General features: G+C 34.1%; 1 protein-coding gene across 6 annotated transcripts in view; it reads left to right on the forward strand.

Moving 5' to 3' along the window:
- The first annotated feature begins 1,431 nt into the window (after positions 1–1,431).
- Positions 1,432–21,929, forward strand: part of LOC111052028 (serine/threonine-protein kinase fused) — a 47,029-nt gene continuing 26,531 nt past the window's right edge. For 3 of the 6 annotated variants that reach the window (XR_005572235.1, XR_005572232.1, XM_039436092.1), the window contains exons 1-8: positions 1,784–2,018; positions 3,580–3,739; positions 5,359–5,472; positions 6,782–6,927; positions 7,255–7,434; positions 13,738–13,979; positions 16,551–16,647; positions 18,072–18,327. Coding sequence is in view for 1 of the 6 variants with exons in the window: in XM_039436092.1 (XP_039292026.1) it covers positions 3,629–3,739; positions 5,359–5,472; positions 6,782–6,927; positions 7,255–7,434; positions 13,738–13,979; positions 16,551–16,647; positions 18,072–18,327 (1,146 nt within the window). In the remaining 5 variants the exon portion in view is untranslated. Of the gene's footprint in view, positions 1,454–1,527; positions 2,030–3,579; positions 3,740–5,358; positions 5,473–6,781; positions 6,928–7,254; positions 7,435–13,737; positions 13,980–16,550; positions 16,648–18,071; positions 18,328–21,929 lie in introns of those variants that run through there. The other 3 variants (XR_005572236.1, XR_005572234.1, XR_005572233.1) reach the window with 3 other exon arrangements.

Here is a 21,929-nt window from a genome sequence, read left to right on the forward strand (position 1 = left end):
TGAAAAGTAATGTATGTATTCAAATGTATTTGAACATAATAATATAGTAGAGTGGCGTAAAAAGAGTGAGACATTTGAATTTAGTCATGCATTGCTTTTTAACACTCGGCCACCTTTGGTGTGAAAATTGCCATTCCTGGAGTTCCAGCGTACTTTACACTCGGTCTCCAATGGTTGTTCTCTGACTACTCACTTGTGGCAGAGACTGCATGGTGGCTGAATGTAAGGCAAGGCGCACACCAGCTAGTCAAGACAAGACATGATCAGACACAATACTTCACATAGTTGCTTATGAAGACAAGACATGTCTAATTGCAATGACTAATCAATGTGAGTTGCGTCACAAGCAGCTATGTGAAGTATTGTGACTAAACGTGTCTGATCATGTCTTGTCTTGACTAACTGGTGTGCGCCTAGCCTTATACGAACCTTCAGGGCCCTGACACAAAAGAGAGAGTAAACGTACATGTTTCTGTTCATGGCGTGGTCATAGGTATGGCCACAAGTGAACATAAGACAGGTCAAGAACAAAAAACACATCAAACACAAAACGCAGCAAGCAGAAGAAGCAGCAAGACTAATGCAAGAAGTATCTACTTACAGTCTGAGGATCACAATCATAGAACTCCCTCAGAGAATAAAAGGGGTTCTCCTGAAGGGAAGCCCTCAGTCTCCTCTTCAAGACTGTCTCTGACAGAGTCCTGGCTGAAACTGGCAGCTTTTTCAAAGCTAGCGGCCAGCGAAACTGGCAGCTTGTTGAAGTATACAGACTTTTTGGGGGATATATTTTATTCAAAAGAAAAAATATGTGGATTATAAACAAGAATGAATATTATTTTCGATTAAATTTTATTTGAAATTTAATACAATGGAAAGAGGTGAGGGATGGTTTTTGATAGGGTTGTTTTTTCTATTTTGTATCATTTTATTTCAACTACATAATTTGGCCAATACAAAATACTTTAATCAATTCTTGAGGTCTCTTATAAACTTCACTGACTTTTTTAGTTTTTCTTTAAAATCATTTATCTCTGTAAAATTACAAATTAGCAACATTATTATCACCTAACATTTATTTCAGAAAAATAGTCTTAACCCCAAAATTTACTCTATAATAATGAGATGCAGGTTAACTGTCAGTGTTGGTTGAATGGGAATCAATCATCTTACATTTTTATAACAAAATACTGGCAATTTTATTTGTCTCAATATATCGATTTCGGTTTCAAGACTAACAACTTGCTCACTTTTATTTTGCTCACCTGTTGAGTCTTGTCTGGCTGGTCTGTTTAATATTTTCGGGCATATCAGTTGAATTAATCAATTAAATACTCTTTTTAGTGCTGGAAAATTTTTATCTCAATATTCTATTGTTGTGAATACACATGCAGTGATATTGTTCTAATCTGAAACAATTCGAATGAAGGAAAGTGTCCATTTGACATCCCAAGAGGTGAGCTTTTAAAATCCTTATTTTAGCAGTTATATTTAATCACTCAACTCCAGTCCACTAAATTTATGTTGTTATAATGTTACTTTCTGAATCCGTTATTGATGTATCTTACCTGAAAATAAAGGTTTATTTTGTGATTTAGGCTACATGCATGGCCTATCGTCAGTGGCCAGCCTAATAGAATACTTCCAATGATGATAATAATTGATATTATGACATAATTTCATGATTATGATACAATTATTGCATCTCTGCGCTCAAGTAAAAATCCCGCTCCATTGTAGATGTAAAATACGTGTGAATCGATTAATGAGAATCGACTTTGAATTCAAGTCAAGCAACATAACCTCATTCTTATTGCGTTGTGAATTTTTGACAAGGGAATTTTTCGGTTCTTGATGATCAGTGTTTATTGAGATTAGTGCAATATTTGCAACGAATAACTCAGTATTCTTTCTCAAATTTCACTAAAATTCATTGCTGGGTAATTATTTGTGAGTAGATAATGCAAGCTTTGTAAATGAGCTGTTTCCTATTCAACTTGAGAGATGGGCTTGAAAACAAGGTACGGTAAAGGTAAACACTACCTACCTAGGCTAGTGAATTAGTTTTTTACTCTTCTAAACTAAAATCAATATGTTTACTCTCACTATTAAAATAATCACGTGGATATATTTTATTAACTGTAGGCTACGATTCAGTGGAATGAATATTATATCACTTGTTGCGTTTTTAACTGAAATCTTGGATTATAAGCTGCAGTACAGCTTTATGTCATTCTGTTACGGTATTCTAACAAAAAATGTAAAACAACTCATCATTCTTGCTTCTGTAATTGTACTGTACCAGATGTAGCTACCTGAATTTTGTTGGAGTAAAAGTATTAGCCTAATGAATAGCATATTAGTAGCCTACTTTACGGTATTCGACTTCTAAGATTAGACCTACGGTAGCCTTTATTTTATGTTCTTCTATCAAGGCCTGGCCATTCAGAGAGAGATCTGTGATCCTATAAGTTTTCATTTTTATCTCTTTGAGTCTTTGATAGCCATCGGAGTTAGGAATGTTTTTCTATTAAAATGAAAATCTTTAGTACAGTAACTTGATTTCAAAACTACATTATTCATTTTTCTATTGTACAGTGGCTACTCAGTAACGTAGCCAGGATTTTGAAGTTGGGTGGGGGTAGTCCAAAAATGTTGGTCCCCTAGAGCCGTGGGGGGGGTTGTAACCTAGACACACGCCCCTTTCGTTATGCCACTGACGGTACTAGTTAGATGCTTTTCAGCATGTAGAATCTAAATTTAATAGCCTTTAGTGAGGTCTACGTTATAAGGACAGTGTTTGATTAGCAACTGTATTGCTACCTATCCTTGTCTATCATTCAACAAAGCATATAGCGCTATCTCTTTCTCGCTTTGCTCTGTTGCCAGATTGTTTTTAAGAAAGTAGAAATATAATTGATTAACAAAATATTCAATTTTGATTATGAAAATTTATTTTGAAATCATTGAAAAATATATTTTTTGCTTGATAAAATATAATTTATTAGGCTATTTTAAACGAGAATTAACATTCATTTATTACATCAATAACATTGAAATTATTAATACATTTTGGTTGGACGTTGGATTGTGTTGTCATGTTGAGCTTTGTTTAAAAAACAGGTATAGATTTATGTAAAGCCCCGCACACACACACACACACACACACACACACACACACACCACACACACACACACACACACATCGATTTTTGTCCGTACAATATTTTGGCGTCCTTATAAATTCTATTAGATCAAATCGATGTGTATGTGCAAGGCTTAAATGTATTTATGAGTGTGAAATAAATTTTAATAAACCGGTATCAGTCACCCTCCATAGAAGGCATTGACAAGACAGAGGATCGGCAACGTTGTTCTCCTATCTTTCCCCACTGCCATTATAACGTGGACCTCACTATAGTGTTTGATGAATTTTTGTGTAATTCTGATGACTTATCTAAATTTACATTTTTGTATTTTAATACTTTGAACTGAATTCGTTTTAATTTGCCAAAAAAAATACAAATCTACTTATTTATTTATATAATTTATAATAAACAATATCTACTTATCTTATTACAGGAATTAACAAATCATAAATTATAATTGAACAATATCATTGTGATACAAAATGGATAAATACGAGCTGGTGGGGATGGTTGGAGAAGGATCGTTTGGCAGAGTTTATAAGGGCAGAATCATTGAAACGGACGAGATAATTGCTTTGAAAATAATAAGCAAGGTGAGTTGAATGTTTAGCATTTATCCAGTTGTTAACTCTAATGCCAGCACCAAGTCGCTTTCCAAGCGACTCTCTATACATACATCTGAAGATATATACAGAGTGAAGGCAAGCGGTGGCATAGTAGCCACGTCTCTTGCGCTTGTCAACATTTGTAAGCACAAGAGCATAGAAAAACAATCAAATATGAATAAAGTTGAGCATTTGCTTATACTTCTAAAATATGGAGCATATGCTTCATTTTCTATGCATAAACGTGAGCAAAACCTTTTGCTCATGCTCATCAAAAAAATAGTTTGAGCATTTGCTCAAAAGTAAAAGCTTATGCTAAAAATTGTATAAATAAACTAGAGCATTTGCTCAACTTTTGAAGCAAATGCTTCAAAAAAGGTGAGTCTAGTCTGGAGCAGCTTTTCACCTTTTGCTCATAGTAAAATGGCTCAACTAATTCGTGTGAGTAAGAGGGAACTATACCAGATACGATCACAAACAATAGTTGAGAACTATAAAACTCTTTTTAGATTCAACCATGATATATATCACCATTATTCCTACAAAATATACCTATCCGATATAAAGATAGCCATCACAGAATAGGAAATAGGCATTTAAGAAGATGAGAGTGTAGACTATTATAAGAAGGCTATTGAGATTAAGATTATGCTGAAGATTGTTATAGAGATAACATTTTTTCACGCTATTATTTCACATTCAGAACTCAACTAACCTAAAACTCAATTCATAGATAGAGAGCAGACGACCGAAAACAAGCGATTTGTGTTATTTTGTGTGATGATAATATATGTGTATGAATTGGCTCAGTAGTTTTATAGGATTTTATTCTTGAAGACACCTAATGTACATTAAATTGTATTTATTGGTGGATTAACGTATTCTATTCTATTCAAGCGGTGTCTATACTTGCATATTGTAAGCTTACGTGATCTTTAAAAACAAAGTAAGGCCACAAAGGCGAATCAGCTGATGAAGAATCCTTAAAATATTTGAGCATTTGCTCCAGAGTTCAGGAGCTTAAGGTAAGAGTATAAGGTAGCCTAAAGCTTATTCATATAAAAATGAGCAAATGCTTATGCTTCTACCTAATGCTCATGAGCAAAACCTTATGCTCCATGCTCATGCTCATTAGCATAAGCTCTGTTTTTATTCATATGCCCCATTGTATAGATTTTCTCTGGCAAGAGTGTGGAAGCGGCATTACTTGTGAATAATTTTTACAACAGTAACTGTTAATCAATTCAATTCAAAAAGTTATTTATTTCATAAGTCATACAAGCAATCACAGTGGTAGCCTACATCATAAAATAAGAATACACTTTACAATAAAAATAAGACAATGTCAGCACCACAGAAATGACAGCAGATATACAAATATATATTAAGAAATATTTACTCTCGCAGAGGCATTACTGCCTGTGTGCGAGAATGAGAATGAATGAATAATCATTCCTGTGGAGTGTAAATAAACCCACTCTCTGCTAATAAGTTGAATTTAAGCTAAAGTTTAAGTTTAAATAAGTTAAATGTAAGTTTAAAATAAGCTAAATGTAATTTCTGCAATTTAGTGAGATAAATTCATGATTTTTAAAATCAATTTTCAGTGTGGTAGATCTATGAAAGAACTGGCCAGTCTACGTAGTGAATGCGAAGTCCAGCGGGACCTATGTCATCCCAACATCATCAAAATGATCGACTCGTTTGAAACGGAAGGAGATGTAAGTTAAATAGTTATCCGTAATTACTTCATAATCTATGATTAACATTGCAAATTCTATGAAAAATCCTTGTTGAATGTTGTGCACTTTCAATTTTACTTTCCTTGCCCTATTACCATAGGTAAGGAAAGTATTGCTTTCCGGAAAAAATTAAGGTACCCAATTTCTAAATTTCTATACGTTTCAAGGTCCCCTGTCCAAAGTCCAAAAATCTGGTGTGGCGCACTCACACAACTTTCCTTGCCGTTATGAAAATTGATCACCTGACGCTAGTGTTCTCGCGCATCTCATGTCTACTATTCAAAGATATGAGACAGCTGGTGATAGGACAATAACGCTGGAGACACACGAGATCTGCTATCTCTTCGTAGTGAATGATTTAATAGAGCCAACACTTGCCAACAGTTTGCAATTTAATAATCACATTTTCTCGAATTTCAAGCTTATTTTCAATTTTAGGTGAAAATGTTACTAGACATGAATTGCAGAGATTTTTATGCTCTATCTTTTCCACTTGAAATTTGTTGTTTAAATTGTATATGAAGGCTGATAATAGAGAATCTAAAATCAAACTTTGCATAGATTGGGCGGAGCTCCTGAGATTTTTACAGATATAGGACTTGTTGCAGTTGATAGAGCTTATCAATGACTATTTCAGGTATGAATTTAGATACAATTTAAACAAAAAATTTCAAGTGGAAAAGATTGAGCATGAAACTCTCTACAATTAATGTTCAGTAACATTTTCAACTAGAATTGAAAATAAGCTCGAAATTCAAGAAAATGTGATTATTCAATTGTAAACTGTTGATTCTATTAAATCATTCACTGTGAAGAGATAGCAGACCTCGTGTGTCTCCAGCGTTATTGTCCTGTCACCAGCTGGCTCATATCTTTGAATAGTAGACTTGAGATGCGCGTGAACACTAACGTCAGGTGATCAATTTTCATAACGGCAAGGAAAGTTGTGTGAGTGCGCCACACCAGATTTCTATTAGAAATGTTTGCAATCTTTATTAGAAATGAAAATATCGAAACTATTTCAATTGATAGATTAGCTTGAAATGTGTGAATAGTGAATCTCAAAGGATTATGATGAACGTATTTAACTTATATCAGTTATGATTTCATGAATAACATCAGTTCTTAAAAATCTACTGTTTCATTCTCTTAGGAATAAAAGTTCTCTTAGAATGGGTTTGTTCTATTCAACAAAAGGATCTCTGAAAGAATTTCCCTGCCGATAAAAGCAATATGAATAAATCAATAAACAATTAATTAATAGAGACTTATTTGATTTTATTGACAGATCGTGGTTGTAACTGAGTATGCCAACAGGGAGTTGTCGGAAATATTGAGTCAAGAAGGCTATTTGGAGGAAACTCGAGCCAGGAAAATTATCTGTGATTTGGTTTCGGCTCTTTTCTACTTGCATTCCAATCGAGTATTGCACAGGTAAAACATTTGTACTTCATTTAAAATTATTTCAATTTATTCCTAACTAGTGTTGTAATACTGCAAAAACTTTCTGCTGTAGTTCTCCATAAAAATATAGAGTCAAATAATGTTTGATAAACTTCAGTTATTTGACAATACAATCAGCTTCTCAATCCATTCCTATTTCAATGAATATTTGGAATTTTCGATCTAGATTGACCTGAAATTGACATTTGTGAAATTCAGTCCTTCTTCTCCTATCTTAAAATGTCATAGGCCTACTACAATATTAGACTTATCAGTACTCTTGTGACTACTTATTAGATTACAGTATGTATTTTTTAGAGATTTGAAGCCCCAAAACGTGCTAATCGATGACAAGGGGACAGCTAAGCTGTGTGACTTTGGATTCGCCCGCAGCATGAGTACTGGAACGCATGTGCTAACCTCTATCAAGGGCACCCCACTCTACATGGCTCCTGAACTCATAGAAGAAAGTCCTTACGACCATAATGCTGACCTTTGGTGAGTGAACATTTGTTTTAAAACTTATTTTGAATTAATTATCTATTATAATATTGTAATTCTCCTTGTTGATTCAAAACAGTTCCGCTCAAGTCTTGTTTACATGTTGTGAACTGACGAGTATGTGGGGAAAAACAGTTACTTTATTGTAGACGCTCTGGCTCAAAGACCTTAAAGAGATATAGACCCACAATGCCTATGCCTTCCCAATGATAGCTCTTACTTGAAATTGAAGGCCGCCATTGGGGTATTTTAGCACGAGTTATTATATATTATTTATTTGTAATACTATAGATCACAAAGGCATTGGTGGCATTGGTATGTAATAACATAGAGAAACAATAACGTAAGTAGATATCCCATGGTATAGGGAATTTATGTCGCAACTTGTACTGTTATCTCAGGTCGATTACTATTGATTATTGCCAATTTTTACTGTTTTGTTGGGGTGAGAGTGTATGAACGGCACAATTTGAGAGACTACCAGCGTCACACAGCTGCATGGGAAAGAACTACATGAACTATCGGCTTGGGATAACAGTAAAAGTTGCAACATAAACGCCCTATACCATGGGATATCTACTAACGCTATCGTTTCTCTATGGTAATAATCTTATGGGTTGCCCCCTCAATGGCGGATTTCAATTCCAAGTACGACACTAGCGCTGCATGTGAGTCTATGCATCTTTAAGGTCTTTGCTCTGGCTGATGTGAGGCAAGGTCTATAAATACAGGTCATGACACAATCCCGTGATGCATTGCAAAATCGCCATTCTATGGGGTTCTAGTTCACCAATTTTCAAATTTATCAGCTGTTATCATTATAGATTGAATAACATGATGTGTTATTTTGTTATATTGTACAAGGAATATTGCTTGGCTTTGAGTGAACAAATGCTTTTGTAAAATAAATTCTTCCCGAAGAATAATAATATTTAGATTCCAACTAGGAACTAAATTGTTGATTCTCAGATTGGGAACTTCAAACTCTTTTTGAGTTCAGCCTTTTGTCCCAATGCTTTATGAATCATAACAAGTTACAAGGATAAGAACAATTTATAATAATGAAAAAATGAACTATTGAACCATTTATCATTGAAATTTCATTGTTGAAAAATCGAAAACCTGAATTTACATATTATCTGAACCAGAATATTGTTTTTAAAAATCATAATGCATGATTTTGTTATAAGCAGATTGGAATATTTAAAATGTACCGCCATGAAGACCCCACATAATGGCCGCTCCATAAGGAACACGAGTGTCATGACCTGTATTTATAGACCTTGATGTGAGGGCGTCTTCACGACGCCCTCTGGCTGATGTGCAAACTAAAGGTGCATTTTCCTTTGTGCGTAAACTTCCGCAGTCGATGACAACAAGCATTGTTAACATTCATATTGCCCAAAATTCAAGTGTGCTAAAACAGCTGATCAAATAACTTTTCATTATTTGTGTTTATTATTCAATAATCAAAACATTTCTAATAATATCAACATATTGCCATTCTAAAGTATAAAAAAGTATGAAATCTTCCCCATTAAAACATAATTGAACAAAATCTTTTAGGTTATTTAGACAAATTGAAATCTATCCAATCTGAGATACACTGTCGTGTTCGACGATGGCATTTACGCACAAACGAAAACCCAGTTTTAGCGTGCAACTATATTCCCAAGTGATTCTGATGAGCTGGGTAGCTGAAGAATGAACCTATTTGAGTCCGTATTACCATAGAGAAACAATAGCGTAAGTAGTGGTATAGGGCGTTTATGTCGCAACTTTTACTGTTATCTCAAGCCGATTACTGTCGATTATTGTCGATTTTTACTGTTTTGACCGGGTGAGAGTGTACGAACGGCACAATATGAGAGACTACCAGCGTCACACTGCTTCACGGGATAGAACTATGTGGACTATGGGCTTGAGATAACAGTAAAAGTTGCGACATAAATGTCCTATACCATGGGATATCTACTTACGCTATTGTTTCTCTATGGTATTACATAAGGACACCAAGTGTCCAAGTGATTCATGGGCCATTAGTTCTTATTGTGATCATTACACTAGAGACTCCAGCCGGGTCACCAGATTTTGGCGACAGGCTGTTATCTCACTAGAGTCGTCAGCCCGGTCACAATTTCTATAGAGGTCCACATTATAATGGCAGTGTTTGATTAGCAATGTTGTTGCTATCCTTGTCTATCATTCAACAAATTAAATAGCGCTATCTCTTTCTCGCTTTGCTCTGTTGCCAGATCGTATTTTAACACTACCTCCGTAAACAAAGCCATAGTGCATTCTGGTGACGTCAGCACAGGTAGGACTTCTACACCAATAAAAACACTATCTGATGTAGATCAGCTGAAATCACGAATTTTTTTGGTGTAGGAGAATTTTATAATTTGACCTGTGCTGACGTCACACGAATGGACTACGGCTTTGTTTACGGAGGTAGTGATTTTAACAATGTAGAATTCATAATTAATTAGCAAAATATTAAAAATATAAAATATTGGAATGAGCATATAAATAGTATGTGTAGCAAAATGAAATTTATGATCCACAAATTTTATAATTTGAGCTTACTCAAAGACATAGGTCTAAGTAAAATGGTATACCTAGCATATGCTCAGTCAGTCTTCCAGTATGGAATTAGGGTGTGGGGTGGCGCTTTCAATGCACATTAAAAAAAAATGAATGTTATTCAAAAGGGTATTCTCAAGGCAGCCTTGGGAGTGCCCAGACGATACCCTAGTCATCAACTTTTTCTGGAATTTGGAGTTATGACAGTCAGACAGCTATATATTAGAAATCTAATTAAATATATCAGCAATCATACAGATATCTTTACACTGCATCAAACTAATTATATTTTCAGATCTGCAAACAGATATATTGCTCCTCGAACTGACTTAACTATATGCAGAAGACAATTCAACTACATAGTGAATAAACTAATAAATATTATTCCAGAACATTTTATAAAAATAAAACCCTCTAAAGCACTTTAAACAAAAATTGAGAACTGGATCAAGACCGAAAATGTTGTAGTCAAAATATTTCAACTCTAGGCATTCATCAATTCTTTATTATCATGTTTTACTCAAATTATTTCCCCCTTTACTATCTGAAAGTTGTCTATCAAACTAAATTCAATTATATAATGTTATCCTGCACTAATTTCAAAACTCTTGATAATTATATCAAAATGAATATTTGTTTAACGAATTATAAAATATAATTATATATTAAATTTTGTTTACGTGTATGTTTATACTATGAACTACTCCACTATCATGTTTTTTCTTTTTCTTTTTTGAAAGTGTATGCTAATTTTTTGTTTGAAGTTTTTGCTAATTTTTTTTTGTTTGTACAGTTACTTTTTTTTCTAGTTTTCTCAAATTGGAGTGCTTACTGAATGCTCGTTGCTAGCGCACAAACTTTGTTTTGCTTGCAACGCCAAATATTATATATTTTATTATTTAGTTTCAATAAAAGCTTTTGTATTTTTGTTAGTAATTTCTAATGTATGAAACTGAATTTTATTTTCCATGTTTTGTGAATTATTTATATGAATTTGGCAATAAATTTGATTTGATTAGATCTTAATTATGAAAATTCATTATGAAATTATTGAAAAATATAATTTCTTGCTTAATAAAATATAATTGATTATTTTAAACGAGAATGGACAATAACCTGTATCATCTACCGTCTATAGAAGGCATTGACAAGACCGACGATCGGCAACGTTGTTCTCCTATCTTTCTCCACTGCCATTATAACGTGGACCGCACTATAGTGTCTTACTGCTGTCCCAGCTTTTAAACACATAGGCCCGGTTGCACAAAAGCCGGCTAAATTTTAATCGCGGTTAATTTCACGAGAACCAATCAGGGAAGGCTTCTCTGATTGGTGGAATTAATCACGATTAAAATTTAACCGGATTTTGTGCAACCGGCACATAGAATGTGTTTCTCTTGTGTCCCACTGGTGACCGAACGAGGTGTCCTGGTGTCTTAATTATCTGGGGAGCTACGAATTTTATACATGTTGAACCTCAAAAACGAATACTAAAAATAATAGGCTTCAAGGAGAATCAATTCCCCACAAAAATTCTTTTCAAGGACAGTAAAGTACTGAGTGTAAGACAACTCTACATCCAGGCTATCATCACGCGAATGTGAAGAAACAACGAACACATAAGACTGGCAGATCATAACCATCAAACAAGGCAGAGAAACACGAATTTAATAGTACCAAGGATGAACACTACATTTGGGCAAAGAAACTACATATATTTGGAACCAAAAATTTACAATTCAATACCAAGTTACATTAGGGAAGAATTCAATAGACACAGGTTCAAGAAATGTTTATTTTCCTGGTTGGTTGATATTGGAGTGGAAAATTCTGAAAATTTAGTTAGACTGTAAATATTGAAACTATTTATTATTCATTCTTTTCTTTACTGTTTTTCATTTTTCTAAAAATTAACTTTCTTATTATTATCCTTAATAGAACATTAATATTTATCTACTAATTTCATAATTTTGTTTGTATTATAAATTTTTACTTATTTTATTATAAAAAACTTTAATCCCATATCAGTGAATGAAGTTTGTAAATAGTAATTATAACATGCAACAAGCAACTGATAACTTATACCCCAACACATATAATTTATAGTGGGGTGTATATTTATTCATTGAATTATCTTTGCCTATTGAGAAATCATTCAATGCATAAAACTTCATTGTTTTAATTGTTATAGTATTCTAATTTGTAATGTAATTGTTTTTGATGAATAAATTTTGTTTGATATTTATTTAATATTTGATATTTGATGTATTAAGGGCATAAGTTTCACAGTTGGCAGCATGTGTTTTACACTAAAATGTCAGATCTGGAGTCAACCAGGACTCAAAATGGCCGCCATGTGTCTTCTATTTGTGACCAGATCAATCGAGCTACTGTCATACATTGATACTTAGGCTACAATATCATTCTCAACTATGAATTATTGGGAGAGGAACAACAGGCTTAAAGCCCAAAACTGTTCCTTTCCCAAATTTAGATAGAATTTGTCATGCGAATAAGGGTATGATCCCATTGAATGCACGAATGTGCAAGTGATCATGCATGGCCACGAGTGCAAATGAGAAACAAAATCTGGGAAGAGCCATATAAGCTCTCACACTTGAACGCGTGCACTTGCTGGTGCGTTCAGTGTGAGCATCTACAAGCAAGTCACAACGTGTTTCTATGGCTCTTTTCAGATTTTGTTTCTCATTTGCATGCATGGTCTCGCTTGCACTTGCACTTACGTGCATTCAATGTGATCATTCCCTATTTCGTACGAAGTTTATGTAGATATTTTCATTTTCACTATCCACTCGCCTTTCCGACAATTGACGATTTTAAAAAAATAATTTTCCAAATATGACTAATCCAAACACGATTAACTATTATAATTTACATTCTCTGATGTTTTCTCGATATTCTTATAACATGGATCAATGTGCAGTGATAATTAAGTGTAATATTTGACTGTAATTTGGTGTTTTAATTCTTTTAAGTTCAAAATTTCTAGAATATTTTTTTTGGACGAAAATTGAACTGGAACTTCTTACAGTAGAATCATAACCTATTTTTGTGGTTGAACATTTCATTATCAAAATCTGGGAATGGAATTGTTTTGGGCCAAGCGTGCTATTCCTTCTCAGTCATATCATATTATATTAAGCGAGCAATTTCTGTATATATGTTAATATTTTATATCTGGTTATTTATGTTCAACGGATCTCAAAAACGGCTCTAACGATTTTCACGAAATTTGGAACATAGTAGATTTATGATATAAAAATTCAATTGCACTAGGTCTCATCCTTGGGAAAACTCGCTGAACGACATTAAAAGGATAATTCATCCTTGGCTGAAACAGCTGAGACTTTCGCCGTCTGTGGATAGTAAAAAGTGAGCGAGTGATTCTGTGGAAAGTCGAAATATCGCATCCCCGAAATTCATAAGCTGACGTATAGCCAGCTGTAAAATATAAACACGATCATTTTAGACAATTGTGTTCTGTTTATCAATAAATAAAAATAACGAGCGAAGCTCGGTGCCCCGATATATATATGATTTGTGATTGTATCCACAAATAAATAAATAAACATAACATAATTTCCAATTTAAAGACTTGCTCATTTACAATGTCTAGCAAAATCTTATGTTCTATCAATGATCTTCTATATCATGGTCTTATTTATTCATTTCCAATCGAATATATTAATATTTTAGGTCGCTTGGATGCATAGCCTACGAGATGATAGTGGGAGCGACCCCTTTCACGACCACCTCGATACTGCACCTGGTGCAACTGTTGCGGTACGAGTCGGTCAAGTGGCCGACCTTCGTGTCAGCCGCCTGTCTCACGTTCCTGCAAGGCCTGCTGGAGAAAGACCCTGCCAGACGACTGTCCTGGCCCCAACTGCTCGACCATCCATTCATCAAGGGATCGGTTATTGTGTCCAATGAGGAAGGTTGGTGTTGATTTATTCCTAGGGCCTATTGCATGATGAAATACAAACTCACCAGCAGCTCTGTGAACAGTAGACCTCGCGCAGTTATAAACCACAGCCTCCTCTTAAACTGTCCATCAAAGTAAATCCTGTCTGTATGTCGTGTCGGCGAGATATCGGTGTGAAAATGGCTAATGGCTGTTGGGGTTGGTGTATCAAAAATGCTAACATCAAAAGCTAATCTCCTTCAAGACATACTGGCAACATGACAGCCCGAGTTCAAAGCAGAGAAAGGTCGAGAGACAATACTATGTTATTTTAGTTATTAATTGCATGCGTTATTGCATGCAATCAATAGTTCATTTAATAGTGCATAAAAATTGCATTCAAGATGCATGCAATTAATAGTCCACACAGCAGCTGATTTTTCACCAAGCTACATTGAGATATTGAATTGCATGCGTCATGGAATGCAATTTATAATCCACTCGACAGCTGATTTATGATGAATAATTCTATAGTCTGATTTTTACTCTAATATTGGCGAGTGAAGGAGGCTCCTTTTCCTTTTATATTATCCTTGAAATACAAAATTTCCAAAAACCTTGTATATACGTCGTCGATTAGTTCATTTAATAGTGTCGACGCGCAATTTAAAAAGGAACATACCTGTCAAATTTCATGAAAATCTATTGCTGCGTTTCGCCGTAAATGCGCAACATACAAACATTTAAACATAAAGATAAATGCAAAACCGTCGACTTGAATCTTAGACCTCACTTCGCTCGGTCAATGATACCAGTAGTCATCTGGTTATCAGAATAAGAAGGCCGACGTTCGTGTCACTCACCTGTCTCAGGGATGAGAAAGGTTTTCTGAGAAAAATATGTTTGTGGAAGGCTGGTTTATAAAACAAATTTGTTGGTTTTTATTATTTCTCCTTCTTTTATCGTTGGCATTTGCGCAGCGCTCCAAACTGAAAGACCCGATCTCAAATAGCCTATACCTACTATAGTGAGCAAGTCACCACCTGATTAGCATTGGTTTGCCATCCTTGTCTGTCAACAGGCAAAGCAGATAGCTTCATTCTTTTATACCTCTGCACTGTTGACATAGTTTGCTGACTGAAAAACATTATGACCTATAAAATATTCTATGTAAATTATAAAAAATGTATTATTGAATCATGAAATTATTTTTTTATGAAAGTAATATATTTGGGATATAATTATTCATTATTTACAAGAATCAGCAATTAATTTCACATCAGACAAACCGATATTGAACATTTATATTGATTTTCATCAACTTGAGTATTTTATCATTCAATAAATTCACCTTATCATGTCAGTAAATTCACTCCAGATACTGTTGTTGGTGAGATGTTGTGATATCTATCCATAATGAAAACGCTGGGATGTTGTCAGTAATATCATTAATTTATTGCAAAATTTCATACATGTTTCAACAGCAATGGTGTTGTATGGTGTATGTAATTTTGCAATAAATTAGTGGTCTATGTAATTTTGCAATAAATTAGTGACATTTCTGACAACATCCCAGTGATTTCATATTTATAGTAAATTCAATTTCAGTGTATTTTATCATGTCAATAAATTCACCTTTAAGGTATCCACTGTCACTGAAGCTTTAGCAGTTGATAATTCGTTTTTCAATATCAAGTGGTTAGGGAGGAGCATATACACGAATTTTCAAATAATTATGTTCCTTTTCATCTTAATATTACAAACACTTTACCTGTATTTATTTATTTGAGCAAAAAAACAAGTGAGTTACAAAGATATATATAGCTCTCTCGAAGGGCACTCAGCATCCTCGTGAAGTCGATTTGTGCTAAAAAAAGTCAATAGCTGGTTTACGTTTCTATAAAATTGATTTTATGTTCAATTCTTCTTAATTGATTACTCTAGCTTAGCAAAGTTTTACTTTGCGTACTCTAATACTTTGCGTGTTATCTTGCAGCCATCCCAATCAGCTGTTGACATTGTTGGCGTGTATTTTGAATGCGAATTTTTTCTATCTATTTTTTCTGATTTTCAAATAAATAAAAATGAGAACTCATTAAATTATACATTAATTATTTCAAATAATATTTTTTTTTCATTCATAAATTGATTTGTTGAAAAATTATTTAGAAATTGAGATTTAATCAAAATTATTCAAATTTTCAAATTAATTGGATTAATTTAATTTTTAATTTGAATAAATTATCGATTATTTATTTTCTATTGGATTATCAAGTTTGAAATAAATTAAAGTTGTTATTAATAACAAAATTATACAGACAAACATTTGATGGATTTCAGCCAATCATTTTACCCATAATCAACCACTTTTCATATTCAATGGTAACTGTAGGAAAAATTTAATGTGAAATACGTGCGCAAAGTTCCTCTGCTGCACTCAAGAAACCATTCCGCCCTCGCCTACGGCTCGTGCGTTTCTTTCAGTGCAGTCACTTTGCGCACTAGTTGCACAAATAACTATTACATCATCTTGTTTTTCCTTTTATTTCATTCCATTTTATATTGTTTGATTTCAACTGAGATTTCCTATTGTTCCTTTTTACAGGAGGTGAAAATCCTCTGACAAGTGTCCTAACAACATCACAATCCAATGCCAAGGAGAATCAGATGAAGGATTTGGTCAGAAGAAATTCCAGAAGCAGGTAAATTTCTTCAAAGATCCTATTCCTATTCAGGGGCTACTATTCAAGAAATAAAACACATTTGAAACTGATTTATACTTACTTTCATTTAAGGGTTGAAAATAATGGAACAGAATATATAAAGCATGCTTACTTATTTTGATTTCACCTAAAACATGAAGTTTTGCCCAACTTATTCTGTAAAATTCTTCAAAGATCGTATTCCAATTCAAGGGCTTCTATTCAAGAAATAAAACACATTTGAAACTCACTTATTTATACTGACTTAATTTCATTTGAGTATTAGAAATTATGAAACAGGATATATAAAGCATGCTTACTTATTTTGATTTTACCTAAAAAATGAAGTTTTGCCCAACTTATTCTGTAAAATCCTTCAAAGATCCTATTCCTATTCAAGGGCTACTATCCAAGTAATAAAACACATTTGAAACTGATTTATACTTACTTTCATTTAAGGGTTGAAAATAATGGAACAGTATATACAATGATCAGATATAACTGATCATCAGTACAATAAATATAATTTTTCTCCACCTCCTGTATAAAGTGCTTACTCCACTCCCTGGAACATAATACTAAAGTGTCACTTTTTCGCTCTCGGGAGGAAAAAACAGGAAAACTCCCTAGAGCGTAAAAGTAACTCCATTTAAATAACATGGGAAGCATATCTATTTTAAAAAACGTACATTTGAAATAGGTTAAAAGGTCTAAGCTCAGATGAGGAAGCATATAGAGCAGTCATTAAACCAACTAAATTCAATACCTCAACCAGACATTTGATCAATATAATTATGAAATTTATGTTTGTATGCTAAAATTATTAAAAACTTCATATCACTATACTAAAAAAAATTTATAAATATTTTTTTTATATTCCATGTTATTAAAAATACCAGCCAACGAATATTCCTCATTAACTAATTACATTTGAAACGGGAACTTTATCATAGTTGTAGTTATGGCGGCCATTGTTGTTACAACTTTTAGCGCTGTCAGCAGAGAACTGATATTACAAGCCAGCCCAGCTGTTAACGTTTTAGATTATGTTGTAACGCATTGTTTGGTCACGTACGTTTTTAAAAATTATTTTATTTGCAGTTTTTATAAAAATGTAGGTGGAGGACAAATGTTGTATATATCACAAGTGAAAAACGTTTTTTCTCCCTCAGGAAAATTGTTGCCCTCGGCTTCGCCTCGGGCTTCAAACTTTTCCCTCGGGGAGAAAAAACAGCACTTTTCACTCTAGATATACAAATAACTATTTTAAAGGCCAGTATTAGCCTATCTCACTTTTTTATCTCCGTTGTTTATTCTTAAAATGAACTTATTCAATCCTCCTTGTCGTGTTCCTTTGTGAAAATTCTTTTTCTCCATATCTATAATATTTTTTAATTGAAATTCTTCTTTCATGTCCATTTCAGGTCATTGGGTAAAGTGTCCTATACTCCAATAAGGCCTCAAGAATTCAGAAATGCTCCTACATCTGTATCGAATACGAAGGAGATGGATCTGGCAAAGAAAAGAGGCTCAGCTGACAGTAGACGTTTATCGAATGTCGAAATCATTGGTCAGAAACTGGGTCAGATCGATTTGAATTTCCCGGATAAGGGTGATGTCCAAATGGAGGTCGGTGAGAGCTGTACCAGGGAACATTATGATTCGTCAATGGATGGAGTGGTGAGTTTTTTATTTTTCGCCACACTCCACAGAAAGCAGCTGTTTTCCAGTCCCTACATAGATCTGAAAGGCATTGTTTGCAGACGACTCTCGTCTGACGTCAGAACAGGTTTCTTTCCGGCCTAGGCCGGAAAGAGTACCCTTTCCAACCGCTAACATGGAACTAAGAAAGGTGATCAAAAAAACAGCTGATCAAAAAACTTTTCATTATTTTTGTGTTCATTATTCAATAATTAAAACATTTATAATAATATCATCTTATTGTCATTTGAAAGAATAAAAAAGTATAAACTCAACCTCCCACATAATTGAACAAAATCATTTAGGTTATTTAGACAAATCAGAATGAAAAATAAAAATACTTTACAATTTCCTGATATTCAGATTACCTCAGATTTGCTAGAGCTATAACCTTTCACTTCTGCTTTCGGAAGTGCTTAGTAAACCACAACTTTGCATAGATAGGGCGGAGCTCCTGAAACTTTTACAAATATGAGACTTGTGGCAGTTGATAGAGCTTATCAATGACTGTATTAGGTATAAATTTGATCAAAATCGTTGAAGCCGTTTCGTTTTTGAGAAAATCGCGAAAAACCATGTTTTTGACAACATTTTCGTCATTTAAGCCGCCATCTTGTATTGCATTTGATCGAAATTGTTCGTGTCGGATCCTTATAGGGGAAGGACCTTAAGTTCCAAATTTGAAGTCATTCCGTTAATTGGGAGATGAGATATCGTGTACACAGAGAAACACATACACTGATACACACACACACACACACACACACACACCACACACACACACACACACACACACACACACCACACACACACACACACACACACACACACACACACACACACACACACACACACACACACACACACACACACACACACACACACACACACCACACACACACACACACACACACCACACACACACACACACACATACATACACACACACACAGACCAATCTATATAATTATATTCTTTAATTTTTATAAATTTTGAATTCCCAATCTGTTTTATTTTTACTTTTTTCATAAGTATTCGAAATCTTTGTATTTTTCATTTTTGCATTAGGTGGTATTTTTGTTGTTTGTATTATTTATTATTGCATAAGTTCGTATTATTTTTATCATTATTTTTCTTTTTTCATTTCTATCTGTACAATTTTTATTGTTAATCAGACATATTTGGGTATACCCGTTGTCTCCATTGTGAATAAATAAATGAACTATTGATTGCGTGCAAGAACGCATGCATGAATAACTAAAATAACATAGTATTGTCTCTCCAACTTTCTCTGCTTTGAACTTGGGCTGTCCTGATGCCAGTATGTCTTGAAAGAGATTAGCTTTTGATGCTAGTATTTTTGATACACTAACCTCAACAGCCATTAGCCGTTTTCATACCGATATCTCGCCGACACGACATACTGACAGGATTCACTCTGATGGACAGTATAAGAGGAGGCTGCGGCTCATAACTGCGCGAGGTCTACTGTTCACCAAAACTACAACTAACAACTATACAAAGCTTCAAAAAAATTATGATAATTTTACAAATTCATAAAACAAAATGGCGGTCATAGGAAATGTTGTTTCTTAAATAACTTAGAAATTGTTGGTTTTACAAAAAAATACAAGAATAATTTTTTTAGTAAATTTAATTACCTATCGATTGGTACCAAATAATCTAACATAGCTTACAAATGACATGCAAAGCAGACGGAGACTGTTGCATTGTTGAGGCAGACTAGCCGCATGCCTTGGCATGCACTGCAACTAACCCCCAGTGGTGTCCTATCACTAAAGCTCCCATATCTCAGTTGATGTTGGCCCAATCTCAAAAAGTCAGGTACCAATCGATAGGTAATTAAATTTAGGCTACTAAAGCAAATTATTCTTGGAATTTTTTTGTAAAACCAACGGTTTCCGAGTTATTTGAGAAACAAACTTAAATTTTGTTTTATGAATTTGAAAAATAATAATAATTTTTTGTAGTTTTATCTAGTTGATATAAATGATTGTGCAAAGTTTCAATTTCGTATCTTTAACCATTATTTAGAAAAAAAATAAGTGAAAAAGCAAAATGGCTACTGTGTGAGTAACTGAAGACTTCCGGACAATTTAAAAATCATATTTGGAGATGTTTCTCACCCAGTAACAATGCCCTAGAGCCCTAGAGTATATGGCAGGGAGCTCGTAATCATTCTGTATAATCTGTTTCATTATTGTTTTACCGTTGTTGCGATCTGGCAACTTTGCGGAGCTAGAGAAGGATAGAGCTAGCCTATATGCTTTGTGGAATGATAGACAAGGATTGCAGCACCAATGTTAATCCATTACTGCCATTATTTATTTACTAGCCGTCAGGCTCGCTTCGCTCGCCATATCCGTCTAGCCACCCCGACTGGATCGTCCAAAAATGAGATCAGCGGGCTCGCCTGCATTTTTCATTTGAGCATGCTTCATTTCATCAGAAAGTCAAAGTACTGAGAAAACGCAGAAAATCTGAGAAAATCGTTGGAAAAACGCTGATTTTTGGCGTATCTTTGATGAAATATTAAAGTCACTTCATCACAAAATTTTTTAGACCCTAGCTAAACCTCTGTACCAAATTTGAAAATTTTCTGTCTATTACTTGATGAAATAACTGAGAAAACGCTAATTTTGAGTGTATCTTTGGCGTTATTTCAAATTCCTTCTAACACAACATTATTACACCCCAGCTGAGCTTCTGTAGTAAATTTTAACAATTTCTGTTCATTTGTTCTCGATAAATCTGAGAAAAAGTAAAAAACGCTGGAAAAACGCTAATTTTGGGCGTATCTTTGACGTTATTGCAAATTCCTTCTTACACAACACCCTAGCTGAGCTTCTGTACTAAAGTTGAACATTTTCTGTTCATTTGTTCTCGATAAAGCTGAGAAACCCGCAGATTTTGGGCGTATCTTTGAAGTTATTGCAAATTCCTTCTAATACAACATTATTACACCCTAGCTGATCTTCTGTACTAAATTTGAACAATTTCTGTTCATTTGTTGTCGATAAATCTGAGAAAAAGCAAAAAAGAAAAACGCTAATTTTGGGCGTATCTTTGACGTTATTGCAAATTCCTCCTTACACAACACCCTAGCTGAGCTTCAGTTCTAAATTTGAACAATTTCTGTTCATTTGTTCTCGATAAATCTGAGAAAAAGCAAAAAACGCTGGAAAAACGCTAATTTTGGGCGTATCTTTGACGTTATTGCAAATTCCTTCTAACACAACACCCTAGCTGAGCTTCTGTACTAAATTTGAACATTTTCTGTTCATTTGTTCTCGATAAAGCTGAGAAAACGCTGGAAAAACGCAGATTTTGGGCGTATCTTTGGAATTTTTTTCAAATCCGTTCTTAGTGCGCCTCTGAAGGGCCAACTGAACATACCTACCAAATTTGAACGTTCTTGGTCCGGTAGATTCTCAGTTCTGCGAGTGAGTCAGTCAGTCAGTCAGTGAGTGAGTGCCATTTCGCTTTTATATATTAATATAGAATATAGATATAGATTTGAGATACATATGAGAGCACAAGGATAATATTCTTAACACATA

This window comes from Nilaparvata lugens, chromosome 10 (assembly GCF_014356525.2).
Source record: "Nilaparvata lugens isolate BPH chromosome 10, ASM1435652v1, whole genome shotgun sequence".
Lineage (NCBI taxonomy): Eukaryota > Metazoa > Arthropoda > Insecta > Hemiptera > Delphacidae > Nilaparvata > Nilaparvata lugens.